This window comes from Schistocerca serialis, chromosome 2 (assembly GCF_023864345.2).
Source record: "Schistocerca serialis cubense isolate TAMUIC-IGC-003099 chromosome 2, iqSchSeri2.2, whole genome shotgun sequence".
Taxonomy (NCBI): domain Eukaryota; kingdom Metazoa; phylum Arthropoda; class Insecta; order Orthoptera; family Acrididae; genus Schistocerca; species Schistocerca serialis.
The window spans coordinates 233,578,672-233,604,337 of NC_064639.1; the positions used below are offsets into that span (position 1 = coordinate 233,578,672).

Genomic DNA, 25,666 nt, shown 5'->3' on the forward strand with positions numbered 1-25,666 from the left:
TGACCCCATGAATGTGTCAATAAAGTTTCCCCTTCCTGGGACAATGAATTCACGGTGTTCTTATTTCAATTTCCAGGAGTGTATCACAAATTGAGTCCACCTTGATGCAAAATATTATTGAAATCAGCAGTGTTTATCTCAGTCAGTTTCGGAGGGCCTAGTCTAGTAGATCTCCAGCGATAGTGCTCCATTCCCTCTCACTAACAGCTCTACATATTTCACATATCAAAAAAAATCTTCTAAGGAACTGTTGTTCGTGTTATTTATTCAGGTTTAAGAGTTTATGTTGGTTATTAACGGGGGAATGGTACTTTATGGCCACCCTGTACAGCAGATGTTTCGGATACTTTTGCTTTCATATTCTTGCGAGTTTAATTTTGCTGCATGTTTATTACTTCGTGTAAGTCTTTCTTCAATTTATACACTTTACAGTCAGATTTTACGAAGTGGAACCGAGTTTGGACACCGCTTAACATTAAGTGTTAAACACAATGAATATTAATCCAGTTTTATCTCCGTTATTAAGTTTTGCTAACACAATAGCAACTGGTAATCACTATGGATATTAAACGAGTTGCGAATTCGGGCGATCAGTAACGGTGTACATTTGTTTCAGAGAAACAATCAACGAAAAGTGAAATTTGCTTCGAAAATTACCATCGTGCCGAGTCGAGCTACATGTTCACCAATACGTCGTTAACCAGTGATATACACCTGCCATGTTGTGCATACGCCGTCCGCTACAGCTCCTGTAGGGGATGTACCTTCTCCATCCGCTGGCGAGCTACGAATTTGGCAGCTTTCAACTTTTTTTCTTATAATACTTGCAGTGCGTCTTAGCAGATAAAAGTTTGTCAGGATCTTTCTTTCGGTGTATTCTTCCTGTATAAAATATTTCAGGGCCTGTCTTACCATGTCAGATTGGACCATTCTATTGTCAGTTGCAGGTTGCCTATCTAGCGGCTTCCAGGAGCAACAAAATCTGATGTTCGGTATTGACCGAAGTTAAAGTCTAAAATGCCGTCATAATCGAAACGTCAGAAGCAACTAGTGATTTTAGTTTAAAGGTTTAACACAGAGTCGTACATTACAGATAGAAACTAGGTGTACATCTTGAGGCATGGTAACTCACAGCGCCCAAATTACCAAGACTGTATTCATCACGTGTTTGAGAATCAGAGCACTTAGCGACTTACTACAAACTCTATACATAAAAACCGTCTCAAATTTTTGTCGTTTTCTTGTCACAACCTAGAAAAGAAAGAAAGGAAAAAAAAAGATTGTTGCTCATAATAATTTTGCTGTCCATGGAGTAAAAATATAGTATCACGCATGATGTTTCAATTTACATTTCTTCACTTCTAACTCTATTCGCAAAACATTTTACAGACAGTATCCACATATTCCACTGAATGTAATTGCAAAATTATATCATTGTACGACTCATAGTTCAGTAGATATGGCGTCATAAACACTGAATTGAGTGAAAAATTATCTTTTCCGAAAACAGAGCACAAATTATCCAGATTACACTCATGCATTGTTTGATAATGAGAGTACTTAATTAACTACAACAAATTTTAAACAAAATTTATAATCATTCTTAAGCTTACAGGCCACAAAATAATGAAAGGAAAACTCTTTATCGCTTACTAAATTTTAGTCTACGAGTGAATAACCCGAAATCAATAAAATCAGCATGAGTAGGGCTTTTCCTATTCTACCATAAAGATTTTAATGCTTAACGTCAAATGTAAAATATATTAACTTATTTATAAAGTAATCTGACTTCTAAAGAAGTTTTATACATTCTTCAAATATTGCAGGTGATGTGTTAGATATTATTTTAGAATGAGCGACGACAATTACTGATTCCAAGTAGATATTGTCCGACGCAAGTAATGCAGGCTACCACTATATTCCAACTATAAAAGTATTTCCACCGTGCAAGAAGTTATCGATTGGTGTTAGGTGAACATCATAATTTCCAACATCATTTGTCTTTGAAGGGTCGGAAGTATATCTTTCTCGGTAGTACTGAGAAAGTAAGAATTTCCTTTTCAATTTCATCCGCTATTCATTGTAGCCTGGCAATGGCCTTGGCGCAGTGGATACACCGGTTCCCGTAAGATCACCGACGTTAAGCGCTGTTGGGCGTGGCCAGCACTTGGATGGGTGACCATCTAGCTGCCATGCGCTGTTGCCATTTTTCAGGGTGCACTCAGCCTCGTGATGCCAATTGAGGAGCTACTCGACCGAATAGTAGCGGCTTCGGTCAAGAATACCATCATAACGGCAGGGAGAGCGGTGTGCCGACCCCACAGCCCTCCCATCCGCATCCTCCTCTGAGGATGACACGGCGGTCGGATGGTCCCGGTAGGCCACTCGTGGCCTGAAGACGGAGTGCTTATTCATTGAAGCCTACGCTCTTTCAAAGCGGTATGTATATCTTTTAATGCTCTTTCACTATACATTTGTTGCAAGATGCTTTATTTGTTGCGTCAATGAAACAGATGTTGTTCATACCGGTTTGAATGGTTAGTACGTGACGCCAAGCTCCACTTTTCATTGTAAAATAACAAAAGGCACCTAGTTTAAACTTTTCTGAGTTTATGTACACAAAAAACGTTGTTTCATACTGTCACAGGGCGTGACATTAGTACTTTACCTCGAGATACATAATGGAACATCCGAGTAGCGTGATGCCCAGGAAAATGGGGCTCGCCACCTTGAACACCTTGAGCCTTCTGTGCTGGTAGACGTAACAGACCAGGCCCAGGGTGCACAGTGCGCACAGCACCGAAAACGACAGCAGCGTCAGCCTGGAACATAATAGCGAGAATGCTTACTACTCATAGTCTATTCCAGCTTGTGCCAAGCAATTGCATTAAATGCAACCGTTGAAGACAGATGCCTACGAGTACATGACCTTCTCATATGTGAAGTTGAAACAGTACTACATTTAGATTATTATCTCACTTTTCTGTCATGAAAACTTAATGTCAATTGTATTTTGTGTACCTCGCCTATAAAACCAAGGATTAACTTGTGAGTGTGTGTGTTTTATTTTGTCAAGTTGTGCAATGGATTGTTCCAACAAGTACCCTTTGGCTCCTGCAAGAAACAATTTCCACCTCACACTACTACAGAAGTCAGACAGACACTCCTAATTTACCAACAAGAACTGCTTGAGAAACATTCAGCAACAAATATCTTCTGAGGTCGTCCGCTGTAACGAAACGACATAAAAATATTCTTCTTTCTTACGTAACTAGTGGAATACTTGGGTACTGGAGTATTGCTAGTTAGTGTAAGAAAAACATTAAAGGAAGGAAAAATATTATTTATTGCAAAAAATTCTGAGAAATCAAGTGAAACTTTTTCTTAAAAATTAATAAATTTCTGGGTGTATTGACTCTTATGGATAGGAATGCTATTATTTTAAAAAGTATGGAAAGGTTCTTTTCTCCCTTTCCTTTAAGAATGTTATTTACTCGGCAGAGTGGCTGAGCGCCGTGCCTACACAACTTGAATAACTTTTCTAGGTACAGTCAAGGCTGTTGAGTGATAAATATAATGGGAGTGTACTGTTATGGAGGACAGATGGGGCTCGCATACACTGTGGCACACAATACTGTGAGCTGCAACGACTGCTGCCTGCGTCTCTCGCTGCTGACAAATAACACAACTGTCTCTTTCTATCTGGATTGACCTTCGCCAATCAAACTCTCCCTATGCCTTGATGAAGTCAAGGACTCCTATCTGCCCCTAGTCTAACTATTGGTGTGGTACACTGGTTAGATAAACCAGTCCACCGCGATACCACTCAATACTCGCTCGCAGGCGTTTAACTAGTAGTCTGTCCGTGTTCACACTGCACAATAAGTGTGGCGGCCAACACGGTGAACAATGCTTAATCGCGAGTGACTCAATATAGAGTATCACTCCAATTCACTAATGACAGAGGTGCTCTCCCAGTGAAGTACTGAGGAGAGACTATGTTCCTCTCTCTTTGCCTACACGTATGAGCTCACTCGCTCTCGTTACGTGTTCCTGCTCCAAGAGTGACAACGGAAAGGCTCCTTTTTCTGGAAAAGTTGCATGGGTATATCATTCACTGTCTTCCCTCACTCCTCTGGCTCTTTGCGTCAGAAATATTCCGCCAATCAGCATTGCTCTTTTAAACGAGAGAATGACATTTCGTTTAAGTCGACCAATGCGGAAATATGTAGCATCTCCATTAGGCATATACTGTCCCCCTGTAAGAACTCCGTAACTACGCAGTGGGTCCATCAAAAAATGCGTCAATGTAGCGGAATTTGCTTTTAAGTCGAACACGAGGGTCGTTATCCCTTCGCTCTGGCAAAAGCTGTCCTCTCTCTGGGCGGTCGCTTCAGCCGAAGTAGGTATGTTGACTCACCCCTCTGAAGGGATGGGCCTCCCAGCAGGCTGATTGCCTCTTTAGAACGAAAATTCCTGTGGTCGTCATGTTGTGTACGCCAGCCTCGACTTTTTCAACCTTGGTGCGCACTTGCGATTTACTTATTAGATCTGCATATTGCTTACATGAATTCACACAAAATTGACTCTACCTTATCGAGTTTGGGTTCGAATGAAGCGTCTTGATGTGCAGAATACGATTGTGAGGACGGAATTTGTAAGAAATGAAGGTCAGGAGACCACGCCACCTTACAAACTGTTACTACTTGTGCAATATGCACTCAATGATTTGCTTTCTTGAAACTAGGGAATGTAATACGCCTTTTAATATGGCAGATTTTTCTTACCATGGCGCGAATACATACAGAGTACACGGAGGTGACCCAAGTCATAGGATACCTCCTATTATCGTGCTGGACCACCTTTTCCCCGACGAATTGCAGCAGTTCTCGATGTGACATGGACTTAACAACAAGTCCTTGGAAGTCACTGTAGGAATATTGAGCCATGCTGCCTCCACAGCGGTCCATAATTGCAAAAGTGTGGCAGTTTTAGGACTTTGTGCACGAACTGACCTGTCGATTATGTCCCATAAATGTTCAATTGGATTCATGTCGGGCGACGTGGGTGGTCAAATCATTTGCTCTAATTGTCCAGAAAGTTCTTCGAAGCAATCGCGAACAACTACGGCCCGGTGACTTGGCATATTGCCATTCGTCCATCATTGTTTGGGAACTTGAAGTCCATGAAAAGCTGCAAATATCTCCAAGTAGCTAAAAACACCATTTCCAGTGAGTGATCGGTTCAATTGGCCCAGAGGACCCAGTCAATTCCGTGTGAATACAGAGCACGCCATTACGGAGCCGCCAACAGCTTGCACAGTGTCTTGTTAACAATTTGGGTCCATGGCTTGGTGGGATCTGCGTCACATTCAAACCCTGCTATCAGCTCATACCAACTTAAACCGGGACTTATTCGACTAGACCACTGTTTTCCAGTCGTCTAGGGTCCAACAGATATGGTCACGAGCCCAGGAGAGGCGCTGCAGGCGATGTCGTGCTGTTAGCAAAGGGACTCGCAGCGGTTGTCTGCTGTCGTAGCCCATTACTGTCAAATTTCGCCGCAGTGTCCTAGCGGATACGTTCGTCGTACGTCTCAGATTGATTTCTGCGGTATTTCACGCAGTGTTACTTTTCTGTTAGCACTGACAACTTTGCGCAAATCCTGCTGCTCTTGGTCGTTAAGTGAAGGCCATCGGCCACTGCGTTGCCAGTGGTGAGAGGTAATACCTGAAATTCTGTATTCTCGACACATTCTTGACACTATGGATCTCGGAATACTGAATTCTGTAACGATTTCCGAAACGGAATGCCCTAATGGTCTAACTCGAAGTACCATTCCGCATTCGAAGTCTATTAACTCCCATCGTGCGGCCACAATCATGTCGGAAACCCTCTCGCACGGATCACCTCAATGCAGATGACATTTCTGGAAAGGCACTGCGGTTTTTTACCTTGTGTAAGTTGTTCTACCACCCTCTGTATGTGTGCATATCGGTATCCCTAGACTTTTGTCCCCTCAGGGTATTTTCAGATGGTTTCCTAAAACACTAATAATGCCATGTAATCATAAAAAAATTCAATGTTAGACAAATTCCTCTTGCTATTGTCAATCCGCATTTCACCTCCTCTCGTCAGTTATTTTGCTGTCCAAACAGCAGAACTCAACTACTACCTCGTTTCTTATCCCAAATCCCTCAGTGTCTCTAAGTTTAACTCGACAATATTCCACTACCCTCGTTTTACATTGGTTAATATCTACAACAGTATACATACTGGGTAGGCTACTACAGGATGCATGGTGGATGGTATCTTGTACTACTATTACTCATTCCCTTTCCTGTTCCACTCGTAAATGAAGCGGGAAAAGACGACTGTCTACATTACGGATAGTCAACCTTTTATAGCTACTGGCAACTGTTTTTTATCTCTGTCAGTAATAAAATTTCCTTACTGCCCACGGGTTCCACAGTAATGGTGAGTTATAACTTAAGGAAGTAAATTTACTTTATGAAATTTATAAATTACTTTTACAATAAGTTGTGGCATATAATATCAATAATTACTTAGCAAATATTTTATGACAAGATGTTATGAAAACATAATAAAAATATTTTTCGAAACTCCTACCACCTACCATCTAACGTGAAGCTGCAACGCTTACTAGTGGGTGATAAGGCACGGGTCGACTACCAATGAATACATGCTTCTGTACGATACCTGATTTCTCTTATCTTGTCTTCGCAGCTCTAACGTGAGGTGTACATTGGTGGTAATACAGTCGTTTCGGTCTGTCAGTCAAATGGCGCGTCTCTAGACTTTCTGAACAGTGTTTCACGATAAGAACGTCTTCTTCCCTCCAGGGTTTCCCATTTGAGTTCACAGAGCATTTCCGCATTACTCATATGATGACTGAAAGTACCGGTAACAAATCTAACATATCATCTTATAACCTTTTTCCAAGGACTCATCTTCCCGTTTAACTGATCATCCAACTCCTTTGACGACTCTGATAAAACTCCATTGTTACAGGTAGACCTCACAATTTTAAATTTTTCTTCCAGAATGTTAAATCTCTTTCAAACTGCTCCTTGGTTTCCTTCACAGCTTTCTCAATGTACAGACTGAATGATAGCTAGTATACTCCAAAAACCAGTCGCATTCCCTTCTCAATTACCGCTTCTTTGTCATGTTCTCGACTTGTCGTTTACAAGGCGCTGTGAGCTGCGCGTCCATTTCACCTAAATGAAGATTCCGCCACCACAAATTTCGTCTGAAGTCAGCCAGTTATATACCGAATGTCGCATTCATCCCTACGAAAGTTTATAGCTCCCCAACAAAAATTAATAGAAATTTGACTTTAACTGATTTGTACAGATACGATATTGCAGTGCTTGTGTTTGTAAGAAGTGAAAGGCAATGTTCCTTCCGAGATGCATACACGTGCGAAGTAACACTACATGGTAATTCTTACAAAGCCACTGGAATATCGTACTCATCCGCCGATATCAGGCTAGCGGTTTTTGACTGAATGTCTGCCCCATAAAGGAATTAAGGTACAGGGTGTTTCAAAAATGACCGGTATATTTGAAACGGCAATAAAAACTAAATGAGCAGCGATAGAAATACACAGTTTGTTGCAATATGCTTGGGCCAACAGTACATTTTCAGGCAGACAAACTTTCGAAATTACAGTAGTTACAATTTTCAACAACAGATGGCGCTGCGGTCTGGGAAACTCTATAGTACGATATTTTCCACATATCCACCATGCGTAGCAATAATATGGCGTAGTCTCTGAATGAAATTACCCGAAACCTTTGACAACGTGTCTGGCGGAATGACTTCACATGCAGACGAGATGTACTGCTTCAGCTGTTCAATTGTTTCTGGATTCTGGCGGTACACCTGGTCTTTCAAGTGTCCCCACAGAAAGAAGTCACAGGGGTTCATGTCTGGCGAATAGGGAGGCCAGTCCACGCCGCCTCCTGTATGTTTCGGATAGCGCAAAGCAATCACACGATCATCGAAATATTCATTCAGGAAATTAAAGACGTCGGCCGTGTGATGTGGCCGGGCACCATCTTGCATAAACCACGAGGTGTTCGCAGTGTCGTCTAAGGCAGTTTGTACTGCCACAAATTCACGAAGAATGTCCAGATAGCGTGATGCAGTAATCGTTTCGGATCTGAAAAGTGGTCCAATGATTCCTTTGGAAGAAATGGAGGCCCAGACCAGTACTTTTTGAGGATGCAGGGACGATGGGACTGCAACATGGGGCTTTTCGGTTCCCCATATGCGCCAGTTCTGTTTATTGACGAAGCCGTCCAGGTAAAAATAAACTTCGTCAGTAAACCAAATGCTGCCCACATGCATATCGCCGTCATCAATCCTGTGCACTATATCGTTAGCGAATGTCTCTCGTGCAGCAATGGTAGCGGCGCTGAGGGGTTGCCGCGTTTGAATTATGTACGGATAGAGGTGTAAACTCTGGCACATGAGACGATACGTGGATGTTGGCGTCATTTGGACCGCAGCTGCAACATGGCGAACGGAAACCCGAGGCCGCTGTTGGATCACCTGCTGCACTAGCTGCGCGTTGCCCTCTGTGGTTGCCGTACACGGTCGCCCTACCTTTCCAGCACGTTCATCCGTCACGTTCCCAGTCCGTTGAAATTTTTCAAACACATCCTTTATTGTATCGCTTTTCGGTCCTTTGGTTACATTAAACCTCCGTTGAAAACTTCGTCTTGTTGCAACAACACTGTGTTCTAGGCGGTGTCTACAGCACACTTGCACGTTGTGAACAGCACACGCTTACAGCAGAAAGACGACGTACAGAATGGCGCACCCACAGACTGCGTTGTCTTCTATATCTTTCACATCACTTGCAGCGCCATCTGTTGTTGAAAATTGTAACTACTGTAATTTCGAAAGTTTGTCCGCCTGAAAATGTACTGTTGTCCCAAGCATATTGCAACAAACGGTGTACTTCTATCGCTGCTCGTTTAGTTTTTATTGCCGTTTCAAATATACCGGTCATTTTTGAAACACCCTGTAAGTGTATAAGTGTACGGGTGCGCGACAGATGGACGTCACGCATTGAAGTTTGCCGGCACGGTAACTCAGCGTGTTCGGTCAGAGGGTTAGCTGCCCTCTGTAATAAAGAAAAACTGAGCTAATGGATCAACGACGAACTGAAACGGGTGTCTTGCGACGTTCGCCCCGAGCAGATACAATGAACGAAAACGAACAAAATGAGATCAATTAAAAAAAAGATTATGGGTCTGGCTGTGATGCGTGCACGGACAGCAGAAATTTTTAATAGGGAAATCTGGGTTCGAATCCCGGTCCGGCACAAATTTTCAATGTCGTCATTCCATTCTACAGTTAGAGGTTGCCGGTATTCGCATCTGCGAATATATTTCCTGGTTTTGTACAGAGTTGGTTTAAATACATCAGCAACATGAGAGAGAAAAAAAAAACGTGTTCTATTTGAAAAGTTATGTGTCCTTGCCTGTAACTCTCTTGCAAATAACTAAGTAAACTACGCTCATAACTCCTGGAGAAAGAGTAACATTCCTAACGTTTACCTACCTAAATAAATGTTCCATCACATATTATGTTGTAAGTTACAGGGAGAAACACCGACCTGACGCACCGTGAAGACTCTTTCGTTCGTGTGTTAGTCATGTCGTTAATTATTTTTCTCCATTCCCCTCGTCACATAAAGCTACCTCTTTGCTGACTTCATTACGTAAATGGATCCCCGTTCACTTCATGCAGTACTCCGTCATAAACGAAACCAAAGACATACGAGCGCGAAGCCGTTCTCGCACGTAATAACGACGTGAAAAATTCACAACAATAAAGCATGAATTAATGAGTGCTCCACACCTGAAATACTCCTATGTTAGCTGCAGTGAATGTCGATTCTATGCTTGAGCTGTAGTAAATTTTCCGATGCGTGAGAAGGTGGGTAGAGATGGAGGGGTGGGGTGGTGGGGGGGGGGGGGAGGAGGTTATAAATCAATATTTGTCTGTTAGGGCCAACGCTTTAACTTTCTACTAAAGATGTCATGAATTTCCACCACTACCTATTGATTGCGGTAGCTGTTCCCGATTGGGAAGTATATTTTTATAACCACTGAAGTTGACGTGTTTTATTCGACGGTACAACTAAAGTACTTCTACGACTTCAGCAAATCTCGTAATGTTTCAGCAAGGGTGTTTGCTGTAAATTATTGTCGCTTTAAATTTATTCAGCCCCCCCCCCCTAACTAAATTAATAGAATACTGAACTCCCATGCCGTTACAAGTCAAACAGTGCACTTAACGGTCTATTGATTTTATATTATAGACAGTTGTTTATTTGACAGCACATTAACAGGAAGAAAGGTTAATCAATTTCAAACTGATGAAACGCAACTTAATGTCGTATTTGCGTCGAGATTTCGCGTATGCTATAATGTATGTTTGTATCGTGAAGTTGCTCCCTTCGTAATATGGTATATTAAGTAAAGAAGCTACATGGCGAACAGTCTACCTATACGACATTCCTTCTTATTATATTCGACTTCACTGGCACAAAATTTAGTTTACTGCTTTTTTACAAAACGAATACATACACTTTTCACGTCTGACAAGATTAGTGGTGGAGTCAGGTGTGGTCTGATTAAGAATATATCCGCCTAATTCATAGTAAATAAATAAGAACTGGAATTCTCTGTTTTTGAATACGAATCAATCTTGTTATATCTGAGTCATCCCAACAACATAAAGAAGCTGTCTTCCGTAGATGTTCTTTTTTTTCGTACGTGCTTCGAGAAGCAAAATTACTTTTCCCTTCCAAATACAATCTACGAGTGAACGATTCATTTCTAAAATAATGCTGTTCATCAGGTAACATACAAATGTAGACTACTTTGGAATATTACTATACCGAAACACCGCTACTCCTTCTGGAAACATACAAGAGAGCTTTAATTATGCACAAAAGAGTGGAAAAAATACGTAGGGAATGCTTGACATGCGGTAGTGTGGTTAATGGACCCACCCTCAACCTTTTATTAGTAGCGGAGTTCAAGACAGCCGAAAGTTCTCTACTCGTCAAGTACCACCTCTTCGTGCTGTACACACTATCTTGCGATGTAGTGTGCTTATACATGCTTACAAATTTCTAAGTGTCACTAAACATAATAACTGACTGACGCTGACAATTAACATGCTTAATAAATACATGGGAGGATCCAGTCGATCTGCTGTTGCGATCGTCAGTTACTACTGCAATATCCATTTCAATCTGTTCACTATATTCGAACCTTGGCCTCTTATCTATAGCTTTTAGTCATCACACCTCAGTCCACAACCAAATTAACTATTTCTTGATATCTCAATTTGCACTCTTTTAATTGATACCTTGTTTTAGTCGTGCTGTACCATTTTTTTTCCTGAGTTCGATTCAGTGCCTTCTCAACACTTATTCGATCTACCCATCTAATCTTCACCATTTTTCGGTAGCATCCCACATCAAAAGCATGTATTATCCTCTTGTCTCTGTTACTTACGTCCGTAGAATGTTACACTCTAGAAAAGTACTTTCAGAAAATACTTCCTGACACATTTATGATTGATTGGCTGTTACTCGGAGTTGCATTCGCATATCAGTAGTTTTGTCATGATGAGTGATGGTGCGTAAGTAAGCTATCGTAGTTGCAGTCACGTCACCTGCCCTCATGTGTTCAGGTAAGTATAAGTCATGCATTCGCAGTCGCTGCACAGCAATCCTCATAGTTTTTATTTCTTCTCTTGCAGGAGTGCAAGTTTGTGGACAGCGCTGTTTGAGTATCTATACGTTATACAACGTGTACATTATACAACAAATTTAATAATTTTTTAACATCGTTTATGTTCAATGATCTCAAAAAAATTTCCATTCCCTGCTTCGTCCTCTAAGTGGTCTATTTTGTATAGCTTACGATCTTCTTCAGGGTTTGAGCTGTCTCCTCTGGATACAAAACTTCATCGACATCGGTTCAGCGGTTTGGGAAACATAACATACAGAGTCACTTTCGCATTTATAAAATTATTATAAATGATACGACATTTCTCCTTTTCGGAAATGCTTTATTTGTCTTTCCATGTCTGCATTTTATGTCCACTCTACGTCGGCGATAATCATTGGTTTTGCTATCTGAGTTCCTGAGTAGTTCTCTTATCACTGTGTGACTGAATTCAGATATATTCTATTGTTTAACCTCCACATCCTTTAACGTTTATGACAGAAATACAATGCCATCAGAAATCCTCATAGTTTTTATTTCTTCTCTCTGAATATCAGTTCCCTTTCCAGATTTGTCCTTGATTTCCTTCGCAGCTTGCTCAATGTATAGATTGAACAACAATGGCGATGGGCTACAACCTTCATTTCCCTCAATAACTATTTCCCTTTCATGTCCTCTTTTAAATGCACTCTGATTTCTGTGCAAATTGTCAATAACCTTTTCCAGTTTGTGTTTCTCCAGTCAGTACTGTCGAAAGCGTCCTCTAGATCTGCAGATGCTATAAACGTAGGTTTTCCTTTCTTTAACCTATCTCCTAAGGTAAATTACGGGCCGGCCGGAGTGGCCGTGAGGTTATAGGCGCTACAGTCTGGAACCGCGTTACCGCTACGGTCGCAGGATCGAATCCTGCCTCGGGCATGGATGTGTGTGATGTCCTTAGGTTAGTTAGGTTTAAGTAGTTCTAAGTTCTAGGGGACTGATGACCACAGACCCATAGTGCTCAGAGCCATTTGAACCATTTTTTGAAGGTAAATTACGGACTCAGTATTGCCTCGCGAGCTCCTTCACTTCTTCGAAACACAAACTGATCTTTGCTTAGGTCAGCCTCTACCAGCATTTCCAACAATTCCTGTCACTATTTTGTTGTAGTGTTTTATTAAACTGGTAGGTAATTCGGTAATATTCAGACCTATCACTATCAACACCATCCCCTTTTCGGAATTAGGATTATTGGATTCTTCTTGACGATCGAGGGCATTTAGCCTGTTTTATATATCCAGCATACTGGTGGAAGAACCTTGTCTCTGGATCTTATAAAGATCTCAGTAATTCTGGGGAACGTCGCCTACTCCCGTACCCTTAGATCTTTGAGTGCTCCGTCAAATTCTTCTCTCAGTGCCATATATCCCATCTCATATTTATCTACACCTTTTTAGAGTTTTCCAATTCATTCAACATTTACTGCCGCAACAGTGCATATGGAGTACGTGAAATAATTACTGTTACACATCAGTGGCACAAACTGTTCTGAGGTACCAGGTATCGACCGATGCTTAAACACCCGTGTTACTACGTGATGCAGCCTCCGAGCGCAACAATGCAGGCGCTGACTATGGCATCCAGTCGAACATACAGATGGCGAATACTGTCCTAGACTACGTTATGCCAGATCTGCTCGACCTGTTCGCGTAGGTCTTAAGAATTGTTAGCAGACAAGATGCACGAGTCACTTCTCGTCGCATCGTGCTCGGTTGGCAACAAGTCCGGAGATCGTACTAGCCAGGGAATTTGCTGCACGTCTCGCAGAGCACGTTGAGTTTCACGGGCGAGCGTTATCCTGTTGGAGCAAGACATCATCTTCCTGTTGCAAGAACACCAGAAGAACGGATGTAACAACATTCTGCACGTACTGAGCGCTACTCAGTGTCTCCTTTAGAAACACCAAAGGCGAACCAGAGTTGTAACATACCGCACTCCAGACCATAAGCCATGGTGTCGGGCCAGCGTGTCTTGGATGGTTGAACTTGACGGTACAGCGCTCACCAGGCCTACATCGTACGCGCGAACAACCACCACGTGCGAGCAGGTAAGATTTGCTTTCATCACTGAAGAGTACGACGAGCCGTTCTATCCTCCAAGCGATTGACGGCACAAGTTTAGCCGTGCACGTCAATGCAGTGGCGTGAGTGGAAGACGGGCTAGAGCTGTGTGTGCCCATAATCCCAATGCTAATAACTGGTTCGCAACGGTCCGTGTTGACACGTATGGGCTCACAAGTCCTCTTACCTGTTTTGTGGTACCTGCACGATCTGTCACTGTTGCCCGTACAATATGACGATCCTGGCGGGCGTCTGTGCTGCGTGGACGTCTAGAACCTCGTCTACGCGTGTGAGACTGTTCATGGGATCAGTGATATCAGAATCGTCGCACAAGTGACGCAGTACGTCCAACTTGTGTGATAGTTCCCCAAAACGGCCATCCCGCCACTCGGGAGGCCGCAATTTGACCGCTTTCAGACTCGCTCGGTTGACTGTAGGAAGCACTAGTGCGCCTCCGTGGCGTGGTTGCCTGCTTGGTTCACATGTTCGCACCACACTCTGTCTTTTGCCTGTGAGCACTCCCTATTAAAGGGTAGACACATATGGCGCTCTAGTAGCTATGTTACTACACCATCTGTTTGCGGACGACGCTGAAACCATTATCAATACATCTATTATTCCCCAGGTGGCAATATCCCGCCATCGGATCAAAACATTTCCAGGTGTGCTAATTTTTTTCAGATACTATACTTCTTCTTTCCATTCTACGTATGGTACTGCTTCCCTTGTATAGCGTTTCTATACATTCTTCCTATCTTTCTGCTTTCTCTTCTTTCTGTACAAAACGACAGTCTATAGTGGAAAGAAATGAGTATTGAGACAGATCTCAGAGGACGCACAGTACTTCAGCGTCAACGAACAGCTATCTTTTCCGCGGTCGATGCGTCACCGTCGTTTGGCGACGGTACGGATGCACTGGCGCCAGTTCTTTTCGCTGGTGACGGTTGGCGCTTGCCGTGGGACGGTGAGAGATCAGGGCGCCAGATATCGCTGTAATGGCGCCATTAGGACCAGCGGGGCCCTACAACTGAAGCGTCCTCGTCGCCGGAGCCATCTGGCGAGCACCTGGCGCGCCGGAGAACCTCCAGCCACGTCATAGGAAAACAAATCTATGAGGCGCCTCAGTCCGGCAAGCAATCGACTTCCCATACAATGCTGGCCTTTAAAACTGCAACGACAGGAAGGTGAGCAAATGACAGTCTGTGCATATACAGGATAGTGGAAAAATGTTGGCATAAATTTTTATGTGATATGGAGGTACTGAAATGCGAAATTTAGTCTACAAAACTACCACTTCTAGCTGCTGCTACAATATTACACCGGCTGGGCATCGGGTGTAACAGAGCTTGGATGACGGTTAAAGGTATGTAATCCCTTGCAAGGAGTTAGAAGCGTATATCAATAGGGGAATGATAGCTACCACCTACAGGAAAATGAAAGGGACCTTTGAGAAAAAAACAAGCAGCTGTATGAATATACTAAGCAAAGAAAGGAAAGCTGAAAGGTAGGAGAGGTATAGAGAGTCTATACAAGGGAGATGAAGGCAGTATTATAGAAATGGAGCAGGACTTATTGTCAGATGAACATGAGATGGGAGATATGATACTGCAAGAAGAATTTGACAGAAAACTGAAAGACCAAAGTCAAACAAGGCCCCAGGAGTAGACGACATTCCGCCAGAACTATTGATTGCCTTTGAAGAATCAGCCATGACAAAACTCTTCTATCTGGTGAGAAAGACGTATGTGGCAGACGAAGCACCCTCATATTTCAAGAAGAATATAATAATTTCAATTCCAAAGAAAGCGAGTACTGGCAGGTGTAGTGGGTTGTAGTGGGAGACGAAGATGGGTAAGCAGGTTCAAATTGATGTAGGTTGCAGTAGTTATTCGGAGATGAAGAGGGTTGCACAGCATAGAGCTCCATGGAGAGCTGCATAAAACCAGTCCTAGGACTGAGTACAATAACAACAGCAACAACAGTAACAATTACATGCTACTTCAGCTCTTTGTCAGAGTTAGTCAGTTATACTTGCTGGCGAGTGTAGGCATGCCAATCTCTTGGCACCTCATGATCAGATGCTTTAAGCTCGTGTGAGACTTCGAGAACTTGCTGGTCAGAGCATCAACGCAGATTAGGACAGCAAGGGCATGATGTGGTCTTAGGTTATCTTCCTGAGAGGTATCATCATGGAGATCTTAGAGCATAGCTGGCCTTGCGAATCAGAAATGCTGGTGTCCACATTATCAGATATGTGCACCAGAGGCGAAAGCCTGAACTCACAGGTAACCCTTACCATCACTTCGCGTTCGTTCTCCTCCAAGCTTCTGCACACCGATGCGTGATCCTTTATACAGAACTGGAACATGTTTGAAAGGACGACATGGTGCCACACCTGTGGATTGTGATTTAGCACAATAGTGTTGGCGCATCTCGCTCTGCTGTCATGACAAGAAAAGTTACAAGCAGCAACGTTTGCTTTTCTGACAGATTAGAGAGCCCATGGTACTCCAGATATCGTCGAAATGTTCATCTGAGTACTTGTTGTACTACAAACACGCTCATTCCATGACTCAAGACACGTGATTTTGCTGTATGATCCTTCACAGCCGAGTGGCCAGTATTTCTGTCTTCTTACACGCTAGTCACATGGGGCCGTTGAGAACCTGTATAGCGTTGAGTGTGGCTCTCCTGAATATAATGATCCCTGACTGGTGTGCAGCAATATCGCGGAATGATAAACAGCGATCTCGATAGCATACTATTCTACCACTGCCGAGTTTTTATCTGCGCTTTCTCCTTCTTACAACAGGCGTAACACTATCTCCCTATAAACAACCATAATTAACATCCGATTTATGAACGAAAAACTCTTTGCACCAGCTTTCCATACAAACAGAGATTGTACATGGCGTTACTCCTACCCACTTTCAGCTGTTGCACTGAAAATGTAATCGTTTGCATATTCACACATACAGTACACTTTATGCTAATTTTACATGTGTTGTATTCTGTCTTCATACTGTCGCAATTTTGATTGCTTGCAGTGTACGTTACTGTCTGAAAGATGGGTACTGTAGGAAATGAGGGGAAATTGGAAGACGAATGGATGGTAGACTTGTGTACATAGACGTGACATTTTTAGGAGATTGTTACAAATTGGAAAGAGACTTGCAGGTGATCTGTGCCTGGAGTGAGGACTGGCAGCTGACACATATCATACATAAACGTGCATCCCTATTGTAGCAGTGTCAGCCAAGTCAAGGGCCCATTGCCTTAATCATACTGCTTGCAGCTATTCACTGGCACAATGTCTCGGCATATTCCCTTCCTAGGTGCAGCAACATGACTGTCCAGTCAATGATCAGTGAATTTACCGTAATCTGGGATGCTTTGTCAGCATTTTGGCAAGTGGTGTAAGCTGTAAGGCGTCAGACAAATAACACACCTTACATTGAATTCCTGAAGCAATTCTGGTTAAATCGATATGTCACACGACACAGTTATGTGAAAAATGTACGAATTTTATTGATAGGCAAATCGAATAAACACTTCGACATTTCGTGAATATAAACCACTAACACTCACACTAGTAATTGCAGGGACGTAATTTCCCAAAACGTACGAGTTGCAGCTCTGAGGAAAGGAGAATTTTACAGTGGCAACATCTGTCCCATGTTCGACCGAAACCTTCACAGTGGGACACCCAGTGGACAGAATGCGATGCCAGAGCCACTGCGCAGGCTGGCGGCAAAAGCTGCTCTTGTCACTGCTTTTAACGACGACACTTCGGAAAGCCTTTCTGCAGGAACACGGCTGGAGATGGCAGATAAACGCCCAGAGAAATCCAACGCAAAACATTGGTGACTCACTGTGGCGACCCGTGAAACCCCACGTGGGAAAAAGCTGTTTGTCTCAGTATTACATAGCAGAAGTTAAACACTGCCATACAAAAGAAACGACGCATTTGATAGGCTACAGAGACTTAAGTTGGTGGAGCTATAACAAGTACGAACGCTCTGATTGACCAGAAAGAAAAAGCGTGGCGACCAGCTTTGATATAGACAAAATGCAGACAGAAACATTCGCTCTTCTCTTGCAGCAAATCGTCGAGTGTTTGAGCAAGGCGACTCGCGCCGCGGTGAGACGATTGCGAGGGCAATTAAGTGAATACTTGTTCACAGGCTCGTCTTAACTCTTAAAGGAGTTAAACTGCAAAGTCTCCTAGTATGGGGAATTGCACCGAGCACTGACAGTTAACGCTTGCGAGCGATTTGAGGACATTGACGTACATGCTATTCCAACCACGACCGCTACGGTCACAGGTTCGAATCCTGCATCGGGCATGGATGTGTGTGATGTCCTTAGGTTAGTTAGGTTTAAGTAGTTCTAAGTTCTAGGGGACTGGTGACCTCAGAAGTTAAGTCTCATAGTGCTCAGAGCCATTTGAACCATATTCCGACCAAATAGCGTGTACCATGCAAATAAACTTAGCTATGTAACAGGTAGGAGTTTCGGCTACACCAAAGATGTAGGAAATATATCAGACTTGTGTTTAACAGTCGAGAGGGATTTAGAATAGATTCTCAGGTTCACAGTTCATGCTGACAGCAGTAACTGCCGCCGCTGACGAAAGTTAAACATGAGCGCTTGCGCTATGCCAACAAGTGATATTCAATTGACACTCAGAACTGCAGTCGTCTCCGTCTCTCCTATTTTTTCGTACATTCAACCATGACATGTAGTTAAACATATTGGTGATTGTCAGGCTTAATTGAAGCAGAAACTCCAGATATCCGATGTAACGGAAAGAACTGACCAGCCACAGCAGAGAACTTCACACTTTGAAGTTACTGAACTGTTTTAATTGTGCATTATATTTGCGGCAATGTTTACATACTCTATACAGACCCCATTCAATTTTTGGTATTTTCATTGTGCATTTTTAGCTTGATATCTGTGGCCCCAATTGTATTTAGTTTGTTTATATTTTATCGACCCCAGACATGTTCATCAACCATCTTACTATTAAAGAACCTCAAAATAGTTAGGAATTTCGCTTTACAGTTGTGAATACCCAATATCAATATTTTACCACACTGTACATGTTATAATTATGAAGGTGAGCTGGTGTCTTCCTACCTTGCAGGCCGTAGGTTCAACACAAATTCCTAAAACCCTCAAAGCGTGTCCTTGCGCAGCTGTGGTAGGAAGACAGATAACAATCAGTCTCACACTTGTTAGAAAGTGACACCTGGAGCGACCACTCAACAACAAGCCCACTCTGGCATCTACAAATACTGGCCGACAGGCCAGACTGGGCGTGGAATCGGTGGGTTTTCGAAACTGTTTCCGTTGTAATGTAGGCTCTGACTGTGAGGTTGCCATCACTCAGCTGTCATCATGACATGATCACCTGTCTGGGAATCCAGCCAAAGCATTGATGGGCTGAGGGTCGAACTGAAGGCCTCTGAGTCACTGAGCCGCTGGGCGTCCGCTGCTACTAGGCACTGCTAGCCAGATTCAGGTCAAGGGTTTGTACCAAGATGCCTCTACTGCCACATGCTGGGGCTAGCCACCAGTCAGTCTCGCCTGTGGCCTAGCCTGGCCAAGTCTTCTCGTCTATAGCTGAGGCACCACAGCTGGTCACCCTCAAATGCAGGTATCGCAGCATCACCTCGCCTTTGTATTGAGCCAGATGTAGTGACCGCCGGGTAGGTCTCGCCTTCGCTCATGGACCAATCAGCGCCCACCTGATGAGGGCACTTCTTCTCTAATAAAGTATTGGGAAATAATTTTGGAAAACATTATTAGCAAAACAGTGATCAGAATACATTTTTAAAAAATTTAAATTGTCTGGATTAGATAAAGTGTTTATTTAAATTGTACCTGGTTTCAGTCAGTTACGATCATCTTCAGATCAGTCTCTGATATTGAGCGAGGGGCGCAGTGGTTAGCAGACTGGACTTGCATACGGGAGGACGATGGTTCAAACTCACGTCCGCCCACGCTGATTTAAGTTTTCCGTGATTTCCCCAAATCACTTTAGGAAAATGTCAGGATGGTTCCTTTGAAAGGGCGTGGCCGATTTCCTTCCCCACCCTTTCCTAATCCGATGGGGCTGATGAGCGCGGTGTTTGGTCCCCTTCACCAGATCAACCAACCAACCAGATAATGATACAATTCAGAGGGACAAGAAATAATGAAAATTAAAAACATAAGGCCTATAAACTAAAACAAAATTAATGAGTAGATATATACCCTCAGGTGGTGAGCGGAGGCAGCTGGTGGAGTACGAAGTGCATGTGCAAAGGCAAAAACGTCGATTACTGAATAGCGTGAATAAGCTATGCGTTAAATAGGAGAAGCTTCATCCAAAGCCTATCGCCCGTAGGAGCCATCGAGGCTAAACGTAAGGCAAAACGTTCCGAGAATATTAACATTATAAATCTCAGCATAAAAAAAATGTGAGTAAATTAAACTGCATCGGCATTAACTGCTATGAGCAGTAGTTCGTCAATAAAACCTTAAAAAAAAATGGCTCTGAGCACTATGGGACTTAACATCTTAGGTCATCAGTCCCCTAGAACTTAGAACTACTTAAACCTAACTAACCTAAGCACATCACACACATCCATGCCCGAGGCAAGATTCGAACCTGCGACCGTAGCAGTCACACGGTTCCGGACAGAAGCGCCTAGAACCGCACGGCCACTGCGGCCGGCAATAAGACCTTGCCAAGATGGGGATCCGTAGATGGAAGATAAAAGCTGAGAACAGAGAGATATGGAGGAAGACTGCTGAGGAGGCCAAGGCCCACCAAGGGCTGTAGTGCCAAAGAAGAATAACAGATGGTTATCGGAACAAGATTCAAATGGTTCAAATGGCTCTGAGCACTATGGGACTTAACAACTGAGGTCATCAGTCCCCTAGAACTTAGAACTTCTTAAACCTAAGTAACCTAAGGACATCACAAGCATCCATGCCCGAGGCAAGATCCGATCCTGCGAGTGTAGCATTCGCACGGTTTCAGACTGAAGCAGTTAGAACCGCTCGGCCACCGCGGCCGGCTGGGAACAAGAACTGTCCTCTGTGCGCAGTAGGTAAAAGTACAAAACAAATCGAAGGTAAAGATAATCCAAAATGAGGCCATCGGTAGTGGTGGAGGCGCCTTGAAGAATATCGATGTCATGCATCTGCACTAAGCAGACGATAAACCAGTGGCGATAGGCAAACGCTGTCGGTTGCCATGGAGAAGAAGTTTCATTGAACCAATGACGTCTCGAAAAGAGGACGCCGTTGGTCACCATGGAAATGTGTATATTCGATGGGCCGCCAGGAACTGACGAGAAAAAAGTCGCGGTCTGGGAAATAAATGAAGCTTTCAAGCTTCTTCGAGCAGTCCGTGACTCATCCCGCGCACCAACCTCCACCGGAGAATCCCCGCGCCCCTGTGCTATACTGATGAAAAGATACCAGATCGTCTGATTAAGCGACCGGCGACAAGCTACTTCAGTGATGTTCGTGGTAAACAAATATGTTGTAAAATGCTTTTATTGGCCGAAGTCTTACACAACAGAAGTCGCTATTCAATACCACAGTTTCGGTATCTTAGCCCCTTCATAAGATGTATGTGAAATCTAAAGTAAAACAATAGTTCATATTGTGGGAATGATGACTGTTCTTTGGCAGGCATGTCCGAAAGAATAGCAATCACACGTGCACGCGTCAGACGGCGTTAAAATATTTCGGTGCATATGCACACCAGTATCCGAACCCTTGCACGAGTACAGCTGGGCTACGAGCAAGTGGATTAATGAATAATACGGGGTGCTACTCTGCAGTGCGAGCGTATGGAGATTTGCGTGTGGCTGTGACACGTGCTCGGACGGCTGAGGCGGTTAAGGCGACCGCTCGCGTAAAGCTGTAAATCCGTGTTCGATTACTCACCCGTCACAGACGTTCATCTGTCGCCGTTGAGTTCGCTCAGTGCCACACTGCAGATGAATGTCTAAAAGTTCTTTCGTCAAAACAATAAACTACTTCATTAAACAACCAAATATTAAGCAATTCAAGTACAGAAACAAAAAAAATCAGATGAAATGACTATAAACATGGTCCAGTAGGACGTCATGTCTATGCACTAGAGATGGGGGATCTGCTCCTGAACTGATTCATAGAGTTGAATCTTTCAAAGGAGTGAACAATCAGTGATTCAGAAAAAAAGAACGGTAGCTCCAAACGTTTCCCACAGCAGAGAGAGAGAGAGAGAGAGAGAGAGAGAGAGAGAGAGAGTGACGGAGCATATCAGCGGGGCTCCTGCTGGTCAGAGCACACTACACGCTACACAACACAGCCAGCGCCGGCCTCTGCCCTGCTTCTACCTTGGCTGCCCGCATTGTGCAGTGCCCCATTGGATTTTATGTTCCACATATGCCGTGCCGTCTCTGTGCTTCCTCTGCTGCGTGTAGTGTCTGGCGCAGCTTAACTTAGCATCGCACTCCGTAGGCGATCGTTTCAGTCGCACGTCCTGCCCTCTGGGCAGTTGATGCGAGCAACAGGACAGAGAGCTTCCTAGCGGAGAACATAAGAACTACTTGCAACAACCTGCTCGCAAGAGAACGGACGATTTGTCTGGGAGAGAGTGACTGGTGGCCGTTCACCGCTCCCCCCACCCTCGGAACTCGCTCGCTCAAGGCTCACCCCACCGTTCTCGACTCTAGCCAGAGCGTTGAGCAAAGCAACTCTGCGGTCTTAGCTCACGCAGTAATACAGCTCGCGGCTCGACCTGCTTGACTCAGCGCCTCTGCATCGGAGATCGTCTCTACTGGATATTGTTCTTCGTAGTAATACCGCTATGTATATTACATTATTATGTTATGTATACAACATTTGTTTTTATTTTATTTTTATTTGTTTAAACTGATCAGATTAGTTTCCTGACGGCTCCTCTTACTATAGGATTTTTATTATGGACACTCGAATTTACGCTTTAATTACGAGCGAACAGATAAACGTATCGCAAAATGTGATACACCAATATTTTATTCTGCGTTAAGGCTATATGCAGTACTTTAGTCTTACAGTCAATTTTTTTTTTCTTATTCTGGTACGGATTTTGCGATTTTAGGCGTCTTCGGAAGGAAACGTTCACTTTAAAATATATGGCTTGTGATGTATTTGTACGAGGTTAATGAAATTTTAATACATTATAGCCAAATATATTGTTAATGTAAATCTCAAGTTACAACATTTTCCAATCACCCAAAAAACCACGATAGTGCAAAATAAATCAATAATCAAAAACTTTGTCATATCGTGGAAATTTCAATAAACAATACAAAATTCTTACTCATTATCTGTGTTACTTCAAAATAGGATGAAATAAGATCAAAATAGAGGTATAGTGCTGGAATAAACCAAGTTTAAAGGGCAATTTGCCTTCCATTTATTTTCTATTGTGAATGAGTGGTGAGTCATAAAAAAGAGTTAGTTCATTTCAGGGAGTGAACAGTTCTGATCCGATCTCTGAAAAGAACAGTTTTGCCCATCTCTACTATGCACAAACTATTAGTAGGCGGACATCTACCCTAGGTCAAAGGCCCATCACAATTTGTGGCTGCAAAGAACCCCTGCTTTGATGTGCGCCCTGACAAAATGCCTCTTGTCCCAAAATATGCGTCCTGTGTGCTTCGTTATTGTAATAACATCAAATTTTTGTTTTTAACTTTTTGAATTAGGTCGTCAGTCCGCTTCCCGTAGCCACACGTGATCGTACATGCGCGCTGTGTTAGCGTTCGGTAAGTGTTGGCCTTGAATGTTTCCATCGTTTTCTTGTGGTTCACCAGTCATGTTTGAAGCTGGTTTGCTTTTTGCAATGCAGAGTCGTTACTTTGTTTAACTCTGAGGTAGCGCGTGACTTCCTTTCAGTGTCTTACGGTCGCTTTATTTTTGTAGACTGCATGCATTCCCGGTGGCTATTTTGGGACAAGAGGCATTTTCCAAGGCATGCTTGAAAGTTGGGGTTCTTTGCAGCGACAGTCTGGGATGCTATTATGACGGTCCACATATGGTAGATGTTTGCCTACTACTCGTTAGGGCATGGATATGACGTCCTACTAATGCCAGACAGGATATTTTTTAATCATTTCATCTGATCTTTTAGTTTCTAAATTTTAATTTTTCATTGTTTAGAGGAGTAGGTTACAACTATTAATTTACTTTAGTTTTCAGACAGACGTCTGTAAGACTTCGATCAATAAATGTTATTACAACTATATCGATTTTTTTCGACGAGCAAGTTGCAGAACACTTGTGGATGTCCCAAAAATAAAAATATGTACTTCAGTTAGTCACAACCTCAATGGATTTAGGAGTACTTAAGGTGGAACGATCACAGAAACCTAGCTGTGGGGAAGGTAGACGTCAGACCTTAGAATTACTGAAGAATCCTAAAGAGGTGTAATTCACTTACGTAAGAGGTAATTACAAAACCGCTCGTTTGACCAGTTCTTGAGTACTGTTCTTCACATTTAGACCATTACTAGGTTCGGTTAACGGAAGTACAGAAGTGACTCAAACAAGCGCTGCAAGACTTGTGGAGGTATAGATCACATACTTTCCCAGAGCAGATCGTACTCACACTGGTGAGGCCAAGTCAGCGATTACATCCAAAGAAAGCAAATATTACAAATCAGTACCATCAAATTCGAATCACAGATCCTAACAGCTGACGACATTAAAAATCGAATGACCGCAACTACGCGTCTGTTACATGTGTATGAAGCAAGCACGAGGGTCACTGCAGAAGAAAGGCACAATTTTTTTTTAAATAAAAATTTGGTCTTCTTCCGATTTATATTCAAATTTAATTCAACGTGTTCTGTAAGTCGCAGTCGTAGCACTCCACCGAGATGGCTGCTGCACTCAATGTCCGTCTGAAGCACCGTGTTATTACAAAGTTCCTGTGTTGTGGGGAATGCGACAAACATTCACGCGAGATTGAAGGAGTATTGGGATGACGCAGCTGATGGTAACACCAGGTGGGTATAATTAAACTTTCCCTTTTTAACACGTTATAACACTGAAACTAATTACCGGACGAGTACCAAACTTGGTATCATTAATGTCCAGAGTAAGGGGTGCATGACTTCCATGCGGTCACAGCGCCACCGTCCAGTTCCAAGTATGGCCACCAGGTGCCGTGTTTAGTCATCGTGATTCATAGTCACACACACCTGACAAGTCGCAGTGCACTTGTTGACGTGCCAACATGAGCTTGGAAAAAAGGAGCAGGGCTTTATCAGTGAAGTTCTATTATCAAAACAACAGTGACGCTGCAGTTGCACTTCGAGAATATCGCCGGCTGAAAGGATTACGGAAGGGTCCTCTTTCTCCACCTGCTGTGCGGAGCATGATGAAGAAGTTCGAATCAACTGGAGAACTAGGCGTCGCTCCGGGAAGAGGCCGACCACCAGCTGCACAATAGGTGGCTAATGAAATCGCTGTTGCTATTGCAGACAGCGCTGTGCGCAATTCCCGAGCGTCAGGCAGTGCGCGTGCTGTGTCACGACAGTTGAACATCCTGTGGTCCAGTGTACGGAAGGTGCTTCGAACCATTCGTAAATGGTATCCGTACGAGATCCATATCGTACAGCAGCTTTCACCACAGGATGCACAACGACGTGTTGACTTCGCCCTCCGCTTTCTCAGAAGGATTGAAGTTGACGAGGGCTGGCCCCGGACTATCCTATGGAACGACGAAGCTTATTTTTCTCTGACGGTT

At 43.3% G+C, this 25,666-nt stretch overlaps 1 protein-coding gene across 1 annotated transcript in view; it reads right to left on the reverse strand.

Moving 5' to 3' along the window:
* The window catches only part of LOC126455873 (probable G-protein coupled receptor CG31760), a 1,325,234-nt gene that overhangs the window by 58,291 nt on the left and 1,241,277 nt on the right, over nucleotides 1–25,666 (reverse strand). The window contains exon 10 of the mRNA XM_050091633.1: nucleotides 2,669–2,822. Within this exon, the coding sequence (XP_049947590.1) occupies nucleotides 2,669–2,822 (154 nt within the window). The remainder of the gene's footprint in view (nucleotides 1–2,668; nucleotides 2,823–25,666) is intronic.